We start from the raw sequence: 13,303 nt of genomic DNA on the forward strand, positions 1-13,303 counted from the left end.
CTATCGCATTTGAACCCGAACAGGAAAGAAAAAAAAAATATTTTCACTTAGAATAACATGTGTATTTATTAAAAATATAGAAATACACACCACGAACGCTTCTTCAAACAGCACACTGTATGTCTATATTTTATCAGTTCCAAACTTAAGTCACTTGATAGCTGTGTTGGTATTGGCCAGCTTGGTTCAAACGAAGAAATTATGCTTTCCGTCCTTATCGATTGCGCAGCCATACGAAGAGTCCCTCAACGAAGACTTCTTATCAGGTCTTCCTCTTTCACTCACTCGCTGACTCCGTGAATGGAAACGGAATTTGAGTCTCATCGAGTGGATCGAAGAAGGCGATAACTGCAACTGATGGGAAACCGAACAACGTTTTGTGACAGCCATGGACGATGAGTCGACCAGCAGCAGGAAGTTCTGGAACAAAGAACGCAGCCAGCTCATCGATCCAAGAGCCCTTTGTTTAGTGCCCGCGGCGTATCATAGATCGCGTAAGGCCGGTGGAATCGAACACTTTCTTTTTGTTGAACGATCAATCGATCGATCGTTGAATTATTAATTGTTTACTTGAGTCAAGAGGGACGATGATTACACATGAACCGAGGTGACAACGGTTACTGTAGCGCGATAAATGGTTGAATATTTCGTTATTATCAGCGGTGCTCCGTCCCAGGGAGCACGTACGATCTGGGTTCAAATAGCTGATCTAGTCGTTTAAATTTTCATCTACTGGTCTACTTACGTGTTGTCGCTGAATCAATTCCCCTTTGAAATGCATGATCATTGTATCTCGTTGATACCCTCGCACTGAAGTGCCATTGACATCGCTCAAGCGCCGCTGACTAATGGGGTGTCACCAGATAAACCGACTTTAGAACAAGTACCCATGCAAATCTTCTAGTCAGTTCAGCGTAATCTGTTGGTCCGTTATTGATTTGTTTATGGCAGAATGTCACGACGACGGCGAGTGCGTGCCATTCCCTTTTCTCAATCTTTGGCGGTTTGTTTTGCCATGCTTTGGTTTCTCTATTTTCGCACGTTACACCCGATTACGGCCAACGGGATGGAATAAGCGTTACTCGGAAAAATTTGCATTGCACTTGATGCAGTTGGTGAATGCACTTCGCTTGGCTCTCGAAGAGCGAAGTTCAAGTGATTGATTTGTTTTGCTTGTCTTATCTGTTTTGTGCTGGTTCGCTTTCTAGTTCTATTTTTAAGGTACTGGTTTATTTTTCAAAACGTACATTATACCAATACTTTGAGAAATAAATAAAAATGTTAAGGAAAGGTTAACTGACTGAAAGTGAAACTGTCTGTCTGACTGGAAGTGTAACTTGTCTGGTCCATTTTTTCAAATGAAGATCAAAGTAGGCCGCACTGATGTTATGAAGTATCTATTTTATTATTTAATATTTTATAGTTTAAAGAGGCATTATTAAAATAGTGTTGATAGAAACGAACTGAACAACGTTTTCTTCTTCCAGGCATTTTACGCTTCTGTTGCAATCGTTTTACCGGCTCTCTACTGAGTGTTTTAGATGCACTTCTACAGTTATTAATTGAGATCTATGCCAACCAATGCATGAAATTGAATATTGTGTGCTGCATTGCCAGGTCATTTTCAGGAAAATCTGTTCAAGTTAAAATATAAAACCTGGATGGTTCATTGCGTAGCTCGAAACAAAACATTTTCTTTGTATGAAACTCTTTTTTTTTTCAAAATGCGAAATGTGGCCACTAGATAAAGCTGAAATACTCTGAACAATCTTTTTTTTTTCAGCAGCGTCAGTGGTGTAGTCGGCGGAAAATAAGACCTACGGAAAACAAATCAAAGGAAAAAATCTTTTTTTTTTTACGGAGGACTACGTCTTTGATTTCTATATGGGGGTACACTTTGTGAAAACCGAAAGTGAAACATGTAACAAATTAAGAAAGATTTTGAACGTTAATAATACAGCTGCCCCTGGTCCAATTTCAATAATTTTATCACCAATCGATCAGAAATATGGCTACGCATCGATAACAATGCTTCCGAATGTTGATTTCTAACACGAAACTATTGAAAAACTGGTAAATGTCCAGCATTGTCCAAAAGCGTCGAATTAACTAACAAATCCACCAATTACCTACATGCATATGCTGCTTATCCGTGCGAATAGGGAGGATGGAATTGCGTAATATTTTGCACACTCATCGCCATATCCAGAACCAAACGTAAATTCTTCGAGATAACCACCATCCGTCGTCTGGCTCGCCGTGGCGGTGTCTGACGTATCTCCGGTGATTTGCGAGGTGTGCTGAAGGTGTTCCTGAAAGCGTAAGCGGCCATGGATGCCATCTACGTTTTGAAGTGACAGAGACGCACTCTGTTTGGTTTCGGAGGTTAAATCATCACCAACTTTGGCAACAAAACGGCTCTTTTCAGAGCGACCAAGCTTATTACAGTAAAGAGTAGGAATAGAATTCATCTGCCTGTTTGTCCATATTCAGAACCAACGATCACACAAAATGCTCATGTAATCAAACTGGAAGCAGCGGTAAAAATTATTTTGATCAACCTTGATCAACTTTGAATCGCCACGGCCGGATATTTTCGATGGAAGAAGCAACAATCAAGCTTCTAATTCGACGAAGACGGCAGGAAACATTTGTGAAGCCGAGTTATTTACGAAAGAGAGTGTCGATGAAGAGAATCGATCAATGTCGATAGGACCTATTGAAAAGTGACGCGGGATTTGTTTTCCGTACTGAGCTCCAATGTTACCGACGCCAGGGAGGCAGCTCCCACACCTGGGCCCTACCAATCGACCCATCAACTCAACCGGGGACCAACGGCTTTACTTCCCGAAGGAAGGCGTGATCAGAGATGTTATGCCTTAGAACATGCCGGTGGCACCGACTGAGATTGGACCCAGGCCTGCTGGGGTGAGAGGTAATCACGCTAACCACCGGCGCCGATATCTTTCAAGGTGATATCACGGCGAATGAGATCGACCCAAATTTGAGTTTAGTTATCTCAGAAATAAGAAATAAAGTGCAGGAATTCAGCGATGAGTAAATTTGCCTCATGTTTTCGCAAGTTTCTCCAGGATTTCCAGGGAAAAATTCCCGAATTTAAGTAAAGTAAAGATTGGATTCACTCAGTCTGAAATTGCTCGTATATTATGTTTTCGTCGCGGTTTTCCAAATTTTATCTGAAGATGATTTGCCATTTTTGAAAATAGAAAGTTTTTGGAAGAATAGTTTTTCTTTTTATGGCCGGAAATCGAAGTGTGCCTTGGCAGCGATTAAACGTGTTTGTTTTCTATTGTCGGGATTTTTTGCGATAATCTTCTGTCAGCGTTTTGGCTGGTGGCGCTACGCCATCCGGAAGAATTTTCGTTTGAATTATTTCCAAATGTATAGTCCAGTTCAGTTTTTACGTATTTAGTAACCGTGTTGTGCCAGTGTTAGTGATTTAGACCGTGAAATCAGCATGGAAAGAAAAGATTCCCATTGGTTAAACGAGGTTAAACCCTGTTAAGCCGTGCCGTTCTTTTCTGGATACTAATTTGGTGAGCTCGTTCCTTAATTTTTGTGGTAATTCTATCGTAAATATTTTTTTTAAATCATTAAATACGCGTCAATCAAATTTTGCGCTACTGTTTTATAGAAAGTTTCAGTACATTATCAGCATCGATACTGTACCGGAGCCGGGCTTATTGTAAGCAAAATCTTCGGAAGCATGCGATCTTGAAATGGGCTAATGGGTATACGGTAAAGCTATCACCTTCGAACTCCAGAGTTCAAACTTTTTGCAGTCATAAAAAAATGGTTACAGGTAGATTTTATGGCCAATTGTTTTGTTCTTTAGTTTCAATAGTTGGTCTAGGCAATGATCCAATTTTATCAGAATATAGTTTTGTCATAGAAAAAGGTTGTGTTAGATCATGTTCGTAAAACAAATTCATGAGAGAAGGATACATATGTGGTAATATAGTAACAGGTTTCCTAATGACTACTGACTACTGATATTAGGCAGAATATAATTTTTCAACAAACACGTGTCGGTCGAATTAGGATTTATCCCAGGCTACTATTGTAGAAAAACGTAATTGATAGATATTGGGCGGAACGCGTCGGAATGTTTAGAAAAATAGGGCGCACGCTTGATCCGGTTCAAGATACATTATTGACTGATTTCATTTTAATAACTTGTTTACTTGTTTAACCATTGAACGTCGCGTGAAAGTGGAACTTAATGAAGACATCAGTGCTTTTTCGTAACTTTTAGTTTTCGGATTAAAAAAACAACGGTTGCAGGACAGTGTTACCGATTTATATTGGATAATCCAAAGCTATGTTGATCATTATAACATTAAATTTTGAATAACAAATGATAAGACAATCTTATTCAAATGTCGTAATAATAACTCTGACCAAGGAAAAATGATTTATATAGTTTTCATAAAAGTTGACGATACAAATACTAATGAGGAAAGGAATTCCGCATTTCCTTTTCCCAAGTCCTTTTCCTCTCCTTCCCTTCCCTTCTTCTCTTTTCAGAAAGCGAGTAATGGCGCTATAACCATATGCCATATAGGGCTAGGACAAGAGTTAGTGCTCAGGTCCCAACCGCTAGAAGAAAATGGTAGCGAACAAGGGCGCTATAACCTAGGCGAATACAGCATTCCCTCCGTATAGGTTACGTCCGCACACCGCTCTCTGTTGTCCTTCGACTGAGGTCGGTTGGATCGATTGAGGGATGGCAGTGGGTTGGCGGTGCCGTCCACGCTTGTACGGAGGGAGGACTGTACGCTCGAACACAAGGGGTAAATACCTGTGTTCCATCCCAGGAGATCGGACAACCAAGGAGTGTACATTAACTTTCCTAGCTCTGTCACTCCCAACGATTTATATAGCCTATTTTCAAAGCCTGCATACGGAGCGGTTGGTACGGTATGTCCCCGCTCTTTGATTACCTGTGGATTAAATGTTAACCACTGTCTATACTTATTAAGTAGACATGGTAAACATTCACTTCCACAAAAATTAACTAAACGCTACACAGTAGGCCTGGCCGCTTTATTGTTTGTTTCACATCCTTGATGTGCAGCAGGCATTAATAATGACAAGAAAAATGATAGATGTATCATTTTCCAGGATTCTTTCAAGTACTGGCTGTATATGTGAAGACTAGACTAGACTAGACTAGTAAAGATTGGATTCACTCAGTCTATTGGTACTACTCCGAGACTGAATAAAATTTTCGTCAATTTCCTCATTTTTTGGCAGATTTTTTAGGTTTTCCACAGGAAACCATGAGACAAATTTACTCATCGCTGAGTTCCACCACTTTTGGCGATTATGAGTGAACTAAACTCAAATTTGGGTCTTTCTCATTCGCCGTGTACGCAAAAGGAAAAGAGCCAGTGTCACTACTTGATAGAAAACTACTCATAATGGGAGGAGTCTTTGTAGCTTTATACCACTTGGTTGCACATCATTCTGATTAAACCTGCGCTGCTGTATGGCATTAGCTCATTTTTGCTTCGGACGGCGTGGAGAACAGCAATAGCAGCAGTAGGAAGGTGGTGGCTAGTCCACTCCTTCACACCTAACAAGCAACAATTGACTGGTCGTGGCAAAGGAGGAAAAGGTCTGGTAAAGGAGGCGCAAAGTTCTTCGAGATAACCGCCATCGGTCGTCTGGCTCGCCGTGGTGGTGTCAAACGTATCTCCGGTCTGATCTACGAGGTGTGCTGAAGGTGTGTTCTTGGAAGATGAGGTCCGTGATGCTGTCACCTACACTAAACACGCCAAGCGTAAGTGGCCATGGATGTCCTCTTCAATAAAACGGCCATCAAGCTTGGTACGCCTACAATTCAAAAACGGAAATAGTTGAGATAATAGATAATTGATCAATTAAAAGAACTAAATGCTCTTCATATTTATTCCGTCCTCTAGCGGTCCTACGTGAAGCTTCCGTTCGTGCCCCTGGGCACAGACCCTTCTAATTTTATGCTATGGAAATCAAATTTTTGTACCAATTTCCCGAAAAATTCGTTCAATATAATCTAGTATTTTGTTGATTACCCTAAGAATTGCTAAAATAAATTATGCAAATCAAATAAGTTGTAAGCATTGAGATCCACGAAAAGTTAAGAAAAGTATTGGCACTTCATTTCTGAATACCACTACAATAATTTGATAATCTCTACGATTTTTCAATAACATTCTAGGTGTTCAATTAATCATTCACTGCTACCGACACTTTGAATCACCTGCCAGGGGGTACAGAGCCCAATCATAGTTCAGTCAATTTTGGTCACTACAATAGACACCGGGACTCACCTGCCACGAGAAACATGAATCACTGTTCATTCAGTCATCCGATCACTACAATAGCCACTACGAATCACTTCCAGTCAACCGGTCACTACAAATTAGAATTTGGAATCAAAACTTTTACCCTCGCTTTTACCACACACTGCTTTCCAATGCATACCTTTTTTTGCATGCCTACTTCGATTTAACATCACGAGTAAGTGACGTATGAAGGAGCTGCTCTATGTATAAATGCAAAAAAGCGATTATCTGTACACGGTTTACTATAGTTTGGTAAGAAGCAGTTCGACAGAGAATACTAAAGAAGACTAATGATTTGGTATGCACTGGGCAGCATTTTAAGTATGCTTTCAAATGTAATTAGCCTGGTTTGCCAAGCTTTGCCCAACTTCAAGCTGTTGGCCTTGGAAATAGTGCTAATTTTGGGTCAAACCTTGAATATCTTAAGAAATATTGAAGTTAGGAACTTGCTTCTCAAAACAAAATGGCGTATTTAAAAAAAACAAAAATTTGTGTAGAACAAATGTACTAATGCCAAAAAATTGCTTCCTGAAAAGTTATTTGCAGATCATTGATTTTCTGAAGAGACAGCGGGTTGACGTCTTCAGCAAAAATGTTTGATTTAATATTGTCTAAAACTTTGCTCAAAATACCAATTTGCTATCTCGACAAACAAAAACACAAACACAGTTCATTTTTTATCTCCCTGCTAGGTAGATTAATCATGAAATGGCTAAGTCTATAAGAAGGGGCTTTTTGAGTGCACAAACTTCTCCCAAGACACTATATGGCTTAAATGGACGTACGTTTTGGCACTTTTAGACCACTGTGCAATGTCGTCCGAACGTTGCTGGTCAATCCGACGGAAAAGATTCAGAAGCACTACACCTTTCTGCTCAATCTGGAAAAAGAACTGCTGAGGGTGAAGAAGCATCACATCCCGGGCAAGAAGCTCTCGGAGGTTCTTGACGTCGGAATGGATTATGCTAACAAGAATGATCCCAAGCTAAGACGTACGGTTTTGCCATCGGGTTGGAATTCCGGAAGATTTCGATCGTAGTACCTCAACCAGTAAAATATGGATTAAAAATTCTAAGTTAATTATGTTGAGTGAAAGTAATAAACATTTCGTGTGATGAAAAGTAGTTCGGTATTGTTCAAGTGAGTTTAGTTGGATAGATGACCAATTGACCAAGTGCTGGTGATTTGCTGCTGAAAAGTAGGGTCCTTACAAGTCTTACTCCCGAGCCGTTGCCTCCACATCAAATTTTCAGCAGCAAATCAACAACTATCGGTCAATTGGTCATCTACCAAACCAAACTCACTTGAACAATATCGAAATACAAATCACGGCACAATCACACGGAATTTGTATTGCTTCCAATCAACCTAATTAACTTACAATTTTTTATTTTATGTTACGAAAATCGAAATCCATTTATTTCATCTCGTATAAGATGACAGATATCAGGAAACAACACTGCTCTTTTTTCGCTTATTTTACGTTATGGTTAAGAGTATCTGTATTTTGGAAGTTTGAACTTCAAAGACGAAGAATATTAGAACTTTCAAAACGTCTATATAAATTATGTTATGAGCCTTAGTTGTCTATTAGTTTGAATTTTGGTTGGTGTAAATCGATATCATCAGTCTTTTTGATTAATTTAAATGGTTAGTTTCACATTTTTAAACGTTTCATCCACTTAGTGAATTTGACGGTAAGATGACTGGGGAACAAGTACTATTAGTTATTTTTTTGTGCGATAAAAATCAAAGCGATTAAACATAACAGGATACAAATTAAATTGTCCGAAATCATTGTTGATGGTTTATCAAATATTCACCATTTATCTTTATAGTTCTCTCGTTCTGAGTTAGATTGATGGCTGAGTCTGTACGAAGTTTGAGCAATTTAAGTAAAACGTTGTGGTCGCACACGTTAGGTTTATTTACGTTGTTATTTGAAGATAAAAGGCAATGGTTTGTGGTCGTCCTGCCATGGCGGAGGCAATGATTATATTGCATATATTTTATTTGTAATTAAATTACGGAGGCAGAAAACAATATTACATATAAAAATAATGACATCTATGGGTTCATAACGAATGCATTTAAAAAAAATTACTGACTTTAGCGACACAAACAGGTAGTGAATCCACCTATGCATCGCCAATCATAGCAACTCTGTTGTGTACTGAAAAGAAATGACAGCGTTATCAGTTGATTTTCAGCAGCCATGGCGAAAACGGTCAAGCAACTACGCTCGATGGTTTGTTCGTACTGCCAGCTCTACCCCGGAACGAAGACGTTAGACATAGTGAGGCACTACATCCTCTCACTTCTGGAGAAAAGCGAGAGCGTCGAACGAAAGCCTGGTGCTGCGCGATCGTAAAGTGCAGCAGAAGCTGCAGAGGAAGAGCGCGGGCAAGGTGACTCTATTATTCCGCGCCTTGGGCCGGGATGTCGGAGCAACTGGTCAAACGGCGAAGAAGTACCTGGACAAGATGGGCATTGTTATGTGGAAGCTTCAGTCGATGCCGGCCGGGCCTGGAGGTGCTGGTGAAAACATCATTCCGGCGAAGCGCGACGTCGTGGTCGTGGAAGACCTCCAACCCTCCCAACCCTCCTCCACCAGCTACGACCGATAGAACAAAAATTTGGCGAACCTCAAACGGAGGATCTATTCCAATAATTTCGTGCCCAAAACAAAGGAGCAGCTGATCGTCAAGGCCACGCCACGAAAGAGCTGAAGAACATGCCTACAATCATTTTTTTTTCGGCCATGGCTACGGCTCCGGCCAACTGCCGTAAGGCCATCCGGCAGGGCGTCTAAGCATTTTTGTAGAAGGCTTTATAAACGAAGGATTTAAGGAAAATTTGTTTTGAGAACAGGTAGTTTTCAAGCATCCTTATAAAAATTGCATTGTCTCGAAGTACAAAGAAACAAATTAGCTGAACAAAAATAATAAACGTATCGTAAATACTCAAAATTCCTCTATAAATCCGAACACTGTTGAAAGTTGATTATCTCTGCCTGCTATGCTCAAAAAGGCACGAATATTTTATCATGGTTTTTTGAATCATTCTAGAGCATCACATTTATTTATTATGCTTCAATGTAGACATTTCCGGATTAACGGACCGTCCGGTATTCGATGCATTACGGAATACATTAAGGTGAAAAGCTAGATGGACTGGAACGAAAAATTTGGTATACATATAGTAGTTTATATACGAAATTGCAATTGTTTGTGCAAAGTCAGTTTTATACTAAACGAGTTCAAATTTAAGGAGGATGATCAGGAACCAATTTGAAACGGATTGGTCTGCTCCAAAAATTTCAAAATATTAACTTTTTTGCTTAGATCAAAAGCAAATCAAGTTCAAATTGCAAAGTCTCCGTTGCGAAGATTCATTGAAATAAATTTCATTCAGCTCAAGCACTAGGTTTGCCACGCAGCGTATCGCGACCCGTCACACGGAAACCTACACCATCAATTGTTGATTACGGACTGATCATTGCCCAAATTCGACGCACCCAAACAATCTAATTATGATCCCATTGATCATATCTGTTCGTATCTTCATGCATACATACATACCTACCTACTCCCAGCCGGACCCGGTCCAGTTCAACAACCGACCCAAATCGACGACGCGCCGAAAATATAAATGCACCCTCTTCGTACGTGGTGGCGAGACATTGCCATGCGGACACTCCACGAGTTCAGGGTCGTTGGACGGTTTAGATTCTGCACATCGTCGTCTTCGTTGGCTCCGTCTCGCTTCACCGAAAAACTGCACATTTCCACCATAAATTAATATCAACAAAGGCACTTTTGCATCACTAGGAATGCACTTCGAATCCAATATCAATACTCACCACGATGGACGTTTCTTTGTGGTAGTTTTTTGTTCTTATTCTCCATTCGCGTGAAGGCTTTTGAACTGCATCAATGCCATTTTGATTGAAACTAATCAACAGCGACAAAGTAGCCCGCGGGAAGAAAGAGACAGCCGTTGCATTTGACATCAGCAACGCTTGCTTGGATGGGCGCGGAGGGGATCTGTGATACATTGTTTTTATTGGCAATTGATCGTTCGCTTGTTATTTTTCTCAGTGCTTTATTGGGGCCGTCTTGGTACGATATCATACAGGAAAGAGCTTTTCGTATGGTGCCAGCGCAAACACTTCGTTAGCAATGTGCTGCAGTCGGAAGCCAAGCTGCACTCGGAGGTCTTTTTCAATCAGCTTAACAAATTCGGGCCGTGAGACACTGTCAAAGTGTCGGTTCGACCGCGGAATGTGAGTGCTGTGGTCCATATCGTTGATCATGTAGTGACCCATCACCAGATCGATGTCTGTTACGTTGAGGCGTATGTGCTCGATACCGGATGCTGATTTATACAGCTCACCTTGAGCCCGGAACTTTGCCGTTGAACTCCCTGTTGAATAAAACGACAGATTAAAACGAGGCTTATTACGAAGGGGAAAAAAAAACTTACTGATGGAAATTGTCAGGATTGTATTCTCCGTCGCATCGTGGTTCTCGATGGATTCGGTTGAGTACATCCCGAGCAGTTCCAAAGCAGGCATCAGGAGGGTGAGACTTAGTTCTTTCTGACTGAGATCAACACTGTTGGGAATGTGTGATTAGTTCTGATTTCAAAATTAACTAGGGTAGATATAATTATATTGTTTACCTGGTATCATGAACGAAGCTGTTCTTCAATCCTACTAGATACCGATTGACGAAAACTGCCGTGAACTCTTTGCTCTGATGGGTGATTGTCATATTTGGGAGTAACAGAGGATCGAATGGCGTCACGGATACCTTCGGAGATAGCTTCCCGCTGGCCATGAAGTTTACATAGTGCTGTATCGAGTTCCCAACGCAATCGCTCAAATCCGATAAACTCCGCGGACATCCTTCCGTTGCTTGTCGTCGTCCTGTAACAGAGTGAAATGTTCAAAATTCAGCATCACGATTTCAGTTAAAAATGTAGATCTTACGAGTTGGTGCAGTCAAAGCTAGGTGAAAGCTGGCCAGTAGCAGCAGACATACGCCGGATGAGACCATTTTGTTTCTTGACAGAAAATCACAGATTCAGCGCACTGACGGGACTAGAACTCCGCACGACACCAACGATCGATCTCGACTGCGACTGTGCCAATCAATCGCTTCGGTCCAGATTGTACAGCTCTAATATGTTGCAAAAATTATCGTTTGCCAAAATTCACCCCATCTACGACAAGTATCTTCAACGTCCAGATAGGTCTTCAATGGGGAGAGTCATCCCAGTGTTTGAACATATGCGATCCAAGCAAGCACTGATCAATTGAAATTCGCGTTGATTCAATTAAATGGTGGCGCTTTAGTGGGCCTGACTGCCATCTCTTTCCATCTCCCATCAACGGCTATCCCGAATTGCAACTGCGAAGTGATGCAGAAATGGACCATATCTCGATATTGCACCCCGATTCCGACAAGCTGAAGGGAGAAGTGGTGTTCTCAATTCACGAGGCTAGTCCCCTTGATTGACCGATCTTTGCTGCGTTGAACCCGATTGCTCCGGAGACGGAGTGCATATTTTAAGCACGCTCTATTTCCATGACAACCTCTGCGACAAAACCAGATCCAATTGGTGCCCCCGGAGACGTTGGCAGACAGACTACTGCGACTGAATCGTTCGACGTCGTTGCCGACGTCTAATTGATGCGAGGAACTTTTTTTTTTTTATTTTTGGCTAGCGCTGAGCAAGCATTCATTGAAGAGAAATGAAACATCGTAGCGAAAATTGACTCAATGGATCTGATGAATATTCGGTGCGAGATGATGGGAATAACTGTAAATTGTATCGTGTGTCTATGACGACGGAATGGGCAAAATTGTACCGGCTCTGCTCCGATAATTCCATTCATGCTCTCTTGTAGGCACATCTGAACGAGTTTGGCTGACTGCGAACGGTCGATCAACTCCTACCAATCGCGAGCAACAGGTCCATAAAACAAAGTGGCAAAAACTAGCCATTTGATGCGTGAATGGATTAACACGAAACGTGTTGACATAGGTCAGGGAACGAACCGCAACTTGAAAGCTTTCGATAGCTGCGGAGTAGCATGCGAGCTGGAAGGATCTTTTGAATGATGCGTCGAACGGGTAGTGAGTTCTTGATAGCAATGTTGCATAGAAGTTCTTGCGTACAATGATGTTGGCCCCACACAGTGGTTTGGATCTGCGCTACATGAATTGAGATTGATAGGGCTATCGAAACACTTATTTGAGGATCCATTTGTATGGGGATCAGGCCAATCATAACTTTGTGAAACTGAATAATTTAATTCATACTGAAAATGCTCTTGTTATTTTAATAAATAATTTCCACGTACAATTACAGAATTCTTCAATTAAAAAATTAAATTTTGAATCTTGATGAACTAAAATTTGTTGACCAAACAATGATACTCTAAAAAAAGAGTATGTGTTACATAAACAATAATACATCGTTATTTATTATATGCTTCCAAAAAAAAGTTCAAAAAGCTATTACTTTTCAGTATGTGTATCAACATTTCTAAAATTTTATCTGGTGGGGAATCAAAAATTAAAGGTTTATCGGCATAGACTGTAGTTGGATTGGCAGAGTGTGTATCATCTGCTGAAGAGTTCCAATAGTTAAAAACTGAAGCCGATTCCTTATTGATGCTTCCAAGCCAGGTGAGACTGATGTACTACCAGACTGAGGAAATTTGAAGATGAAGCCGTATTACCGGACCAATTGTGGAACAGCTTTAGGGGCGCAGTATCACTGGCGGGCGTGGCCATATACCAGTTCTTGTTACCTGACAGCAGGGATGCCAAATTTGAAGACATGTCATTATATTGAATTGTTTGTGATGTCCTTATTCAGCGTTAGACTGATGCGAAATCAAATGATGCTCCAAATGTGAATTTCTCAACTCTACGCTCCAA

The 13,303-nt window shown here is 40.8% G+C and overlaps 1 protein-coding gene across 1 annotated transcript; it reads right to left on the minus strand.

The window, feature by feature from the left end:
• Positions 1-10,434: 10,434 nt before the first annotated feature.
• Positions 10,435-11,649, minus strand: LOC135714643 (uncharacterized). The gene is made up of 4 exons (XM_065238021.1): positions 11,344-11,649; positions 11,034-11,280; positions 10,836-10,966; positions 10,435-10,775 (listed from the first exon to the last, which is right to left on the minus strand). Exons 1-4 carry the CDS (start codon positions 11,408-11,410, stop codon positions 10,480-10,482), a joined length of 741 nt encoding a protein of 246 aa, XP_065094093.1. The 5' UTR covers positions 11,411-11,649; the 3' UTR covers positions 10,435-10,479.
• Between the last annotated feature and the right edge of the window lie 1,654 nt (positions 11,650-13,303).

This window comes from Ochlerotatus camptorhynchus, unplaced genomic scaffold, assembly GCF_037179485.1.
Source record: "Ochlerotatus camptorhynchus isolate MF236.1 unplaced genomic scaffold, CSIRO-AGI_Acam_v1.1 ptg000045l, whole genome shotgun sequence".
Taxonomy (NCBI): domain Eukaryota; kingdom Metazoa; phylum Arthropoda; class Insecta; order Diptera; family Culicidae; genus Ochlerotatus; species Ochlerotatus camptorhynchus.

Coding starts and splice junctions, on each gene's coding strand:
- LOC135714643 (XM_065238021.1), bottom strand. CDS start 11,410: ATGGTCTCATCCGGCGTATGTCTGCTGCTACTGGCCAGCTTTCACCTA. Junction 11,281..11,343: donor AGCTTTGACTGCACCAACTC/GTAAGATCTACA, acceptor ACTCTGTTACAG/GACGACGACAAGCAACGGAA. Junction 10,967..11,033: donor AGCTTCGTTCATGATACCAG/GTAAACAATATA, acceptor CATTCCCAACAG/TGTTGATCTCAGTCAGAAAG.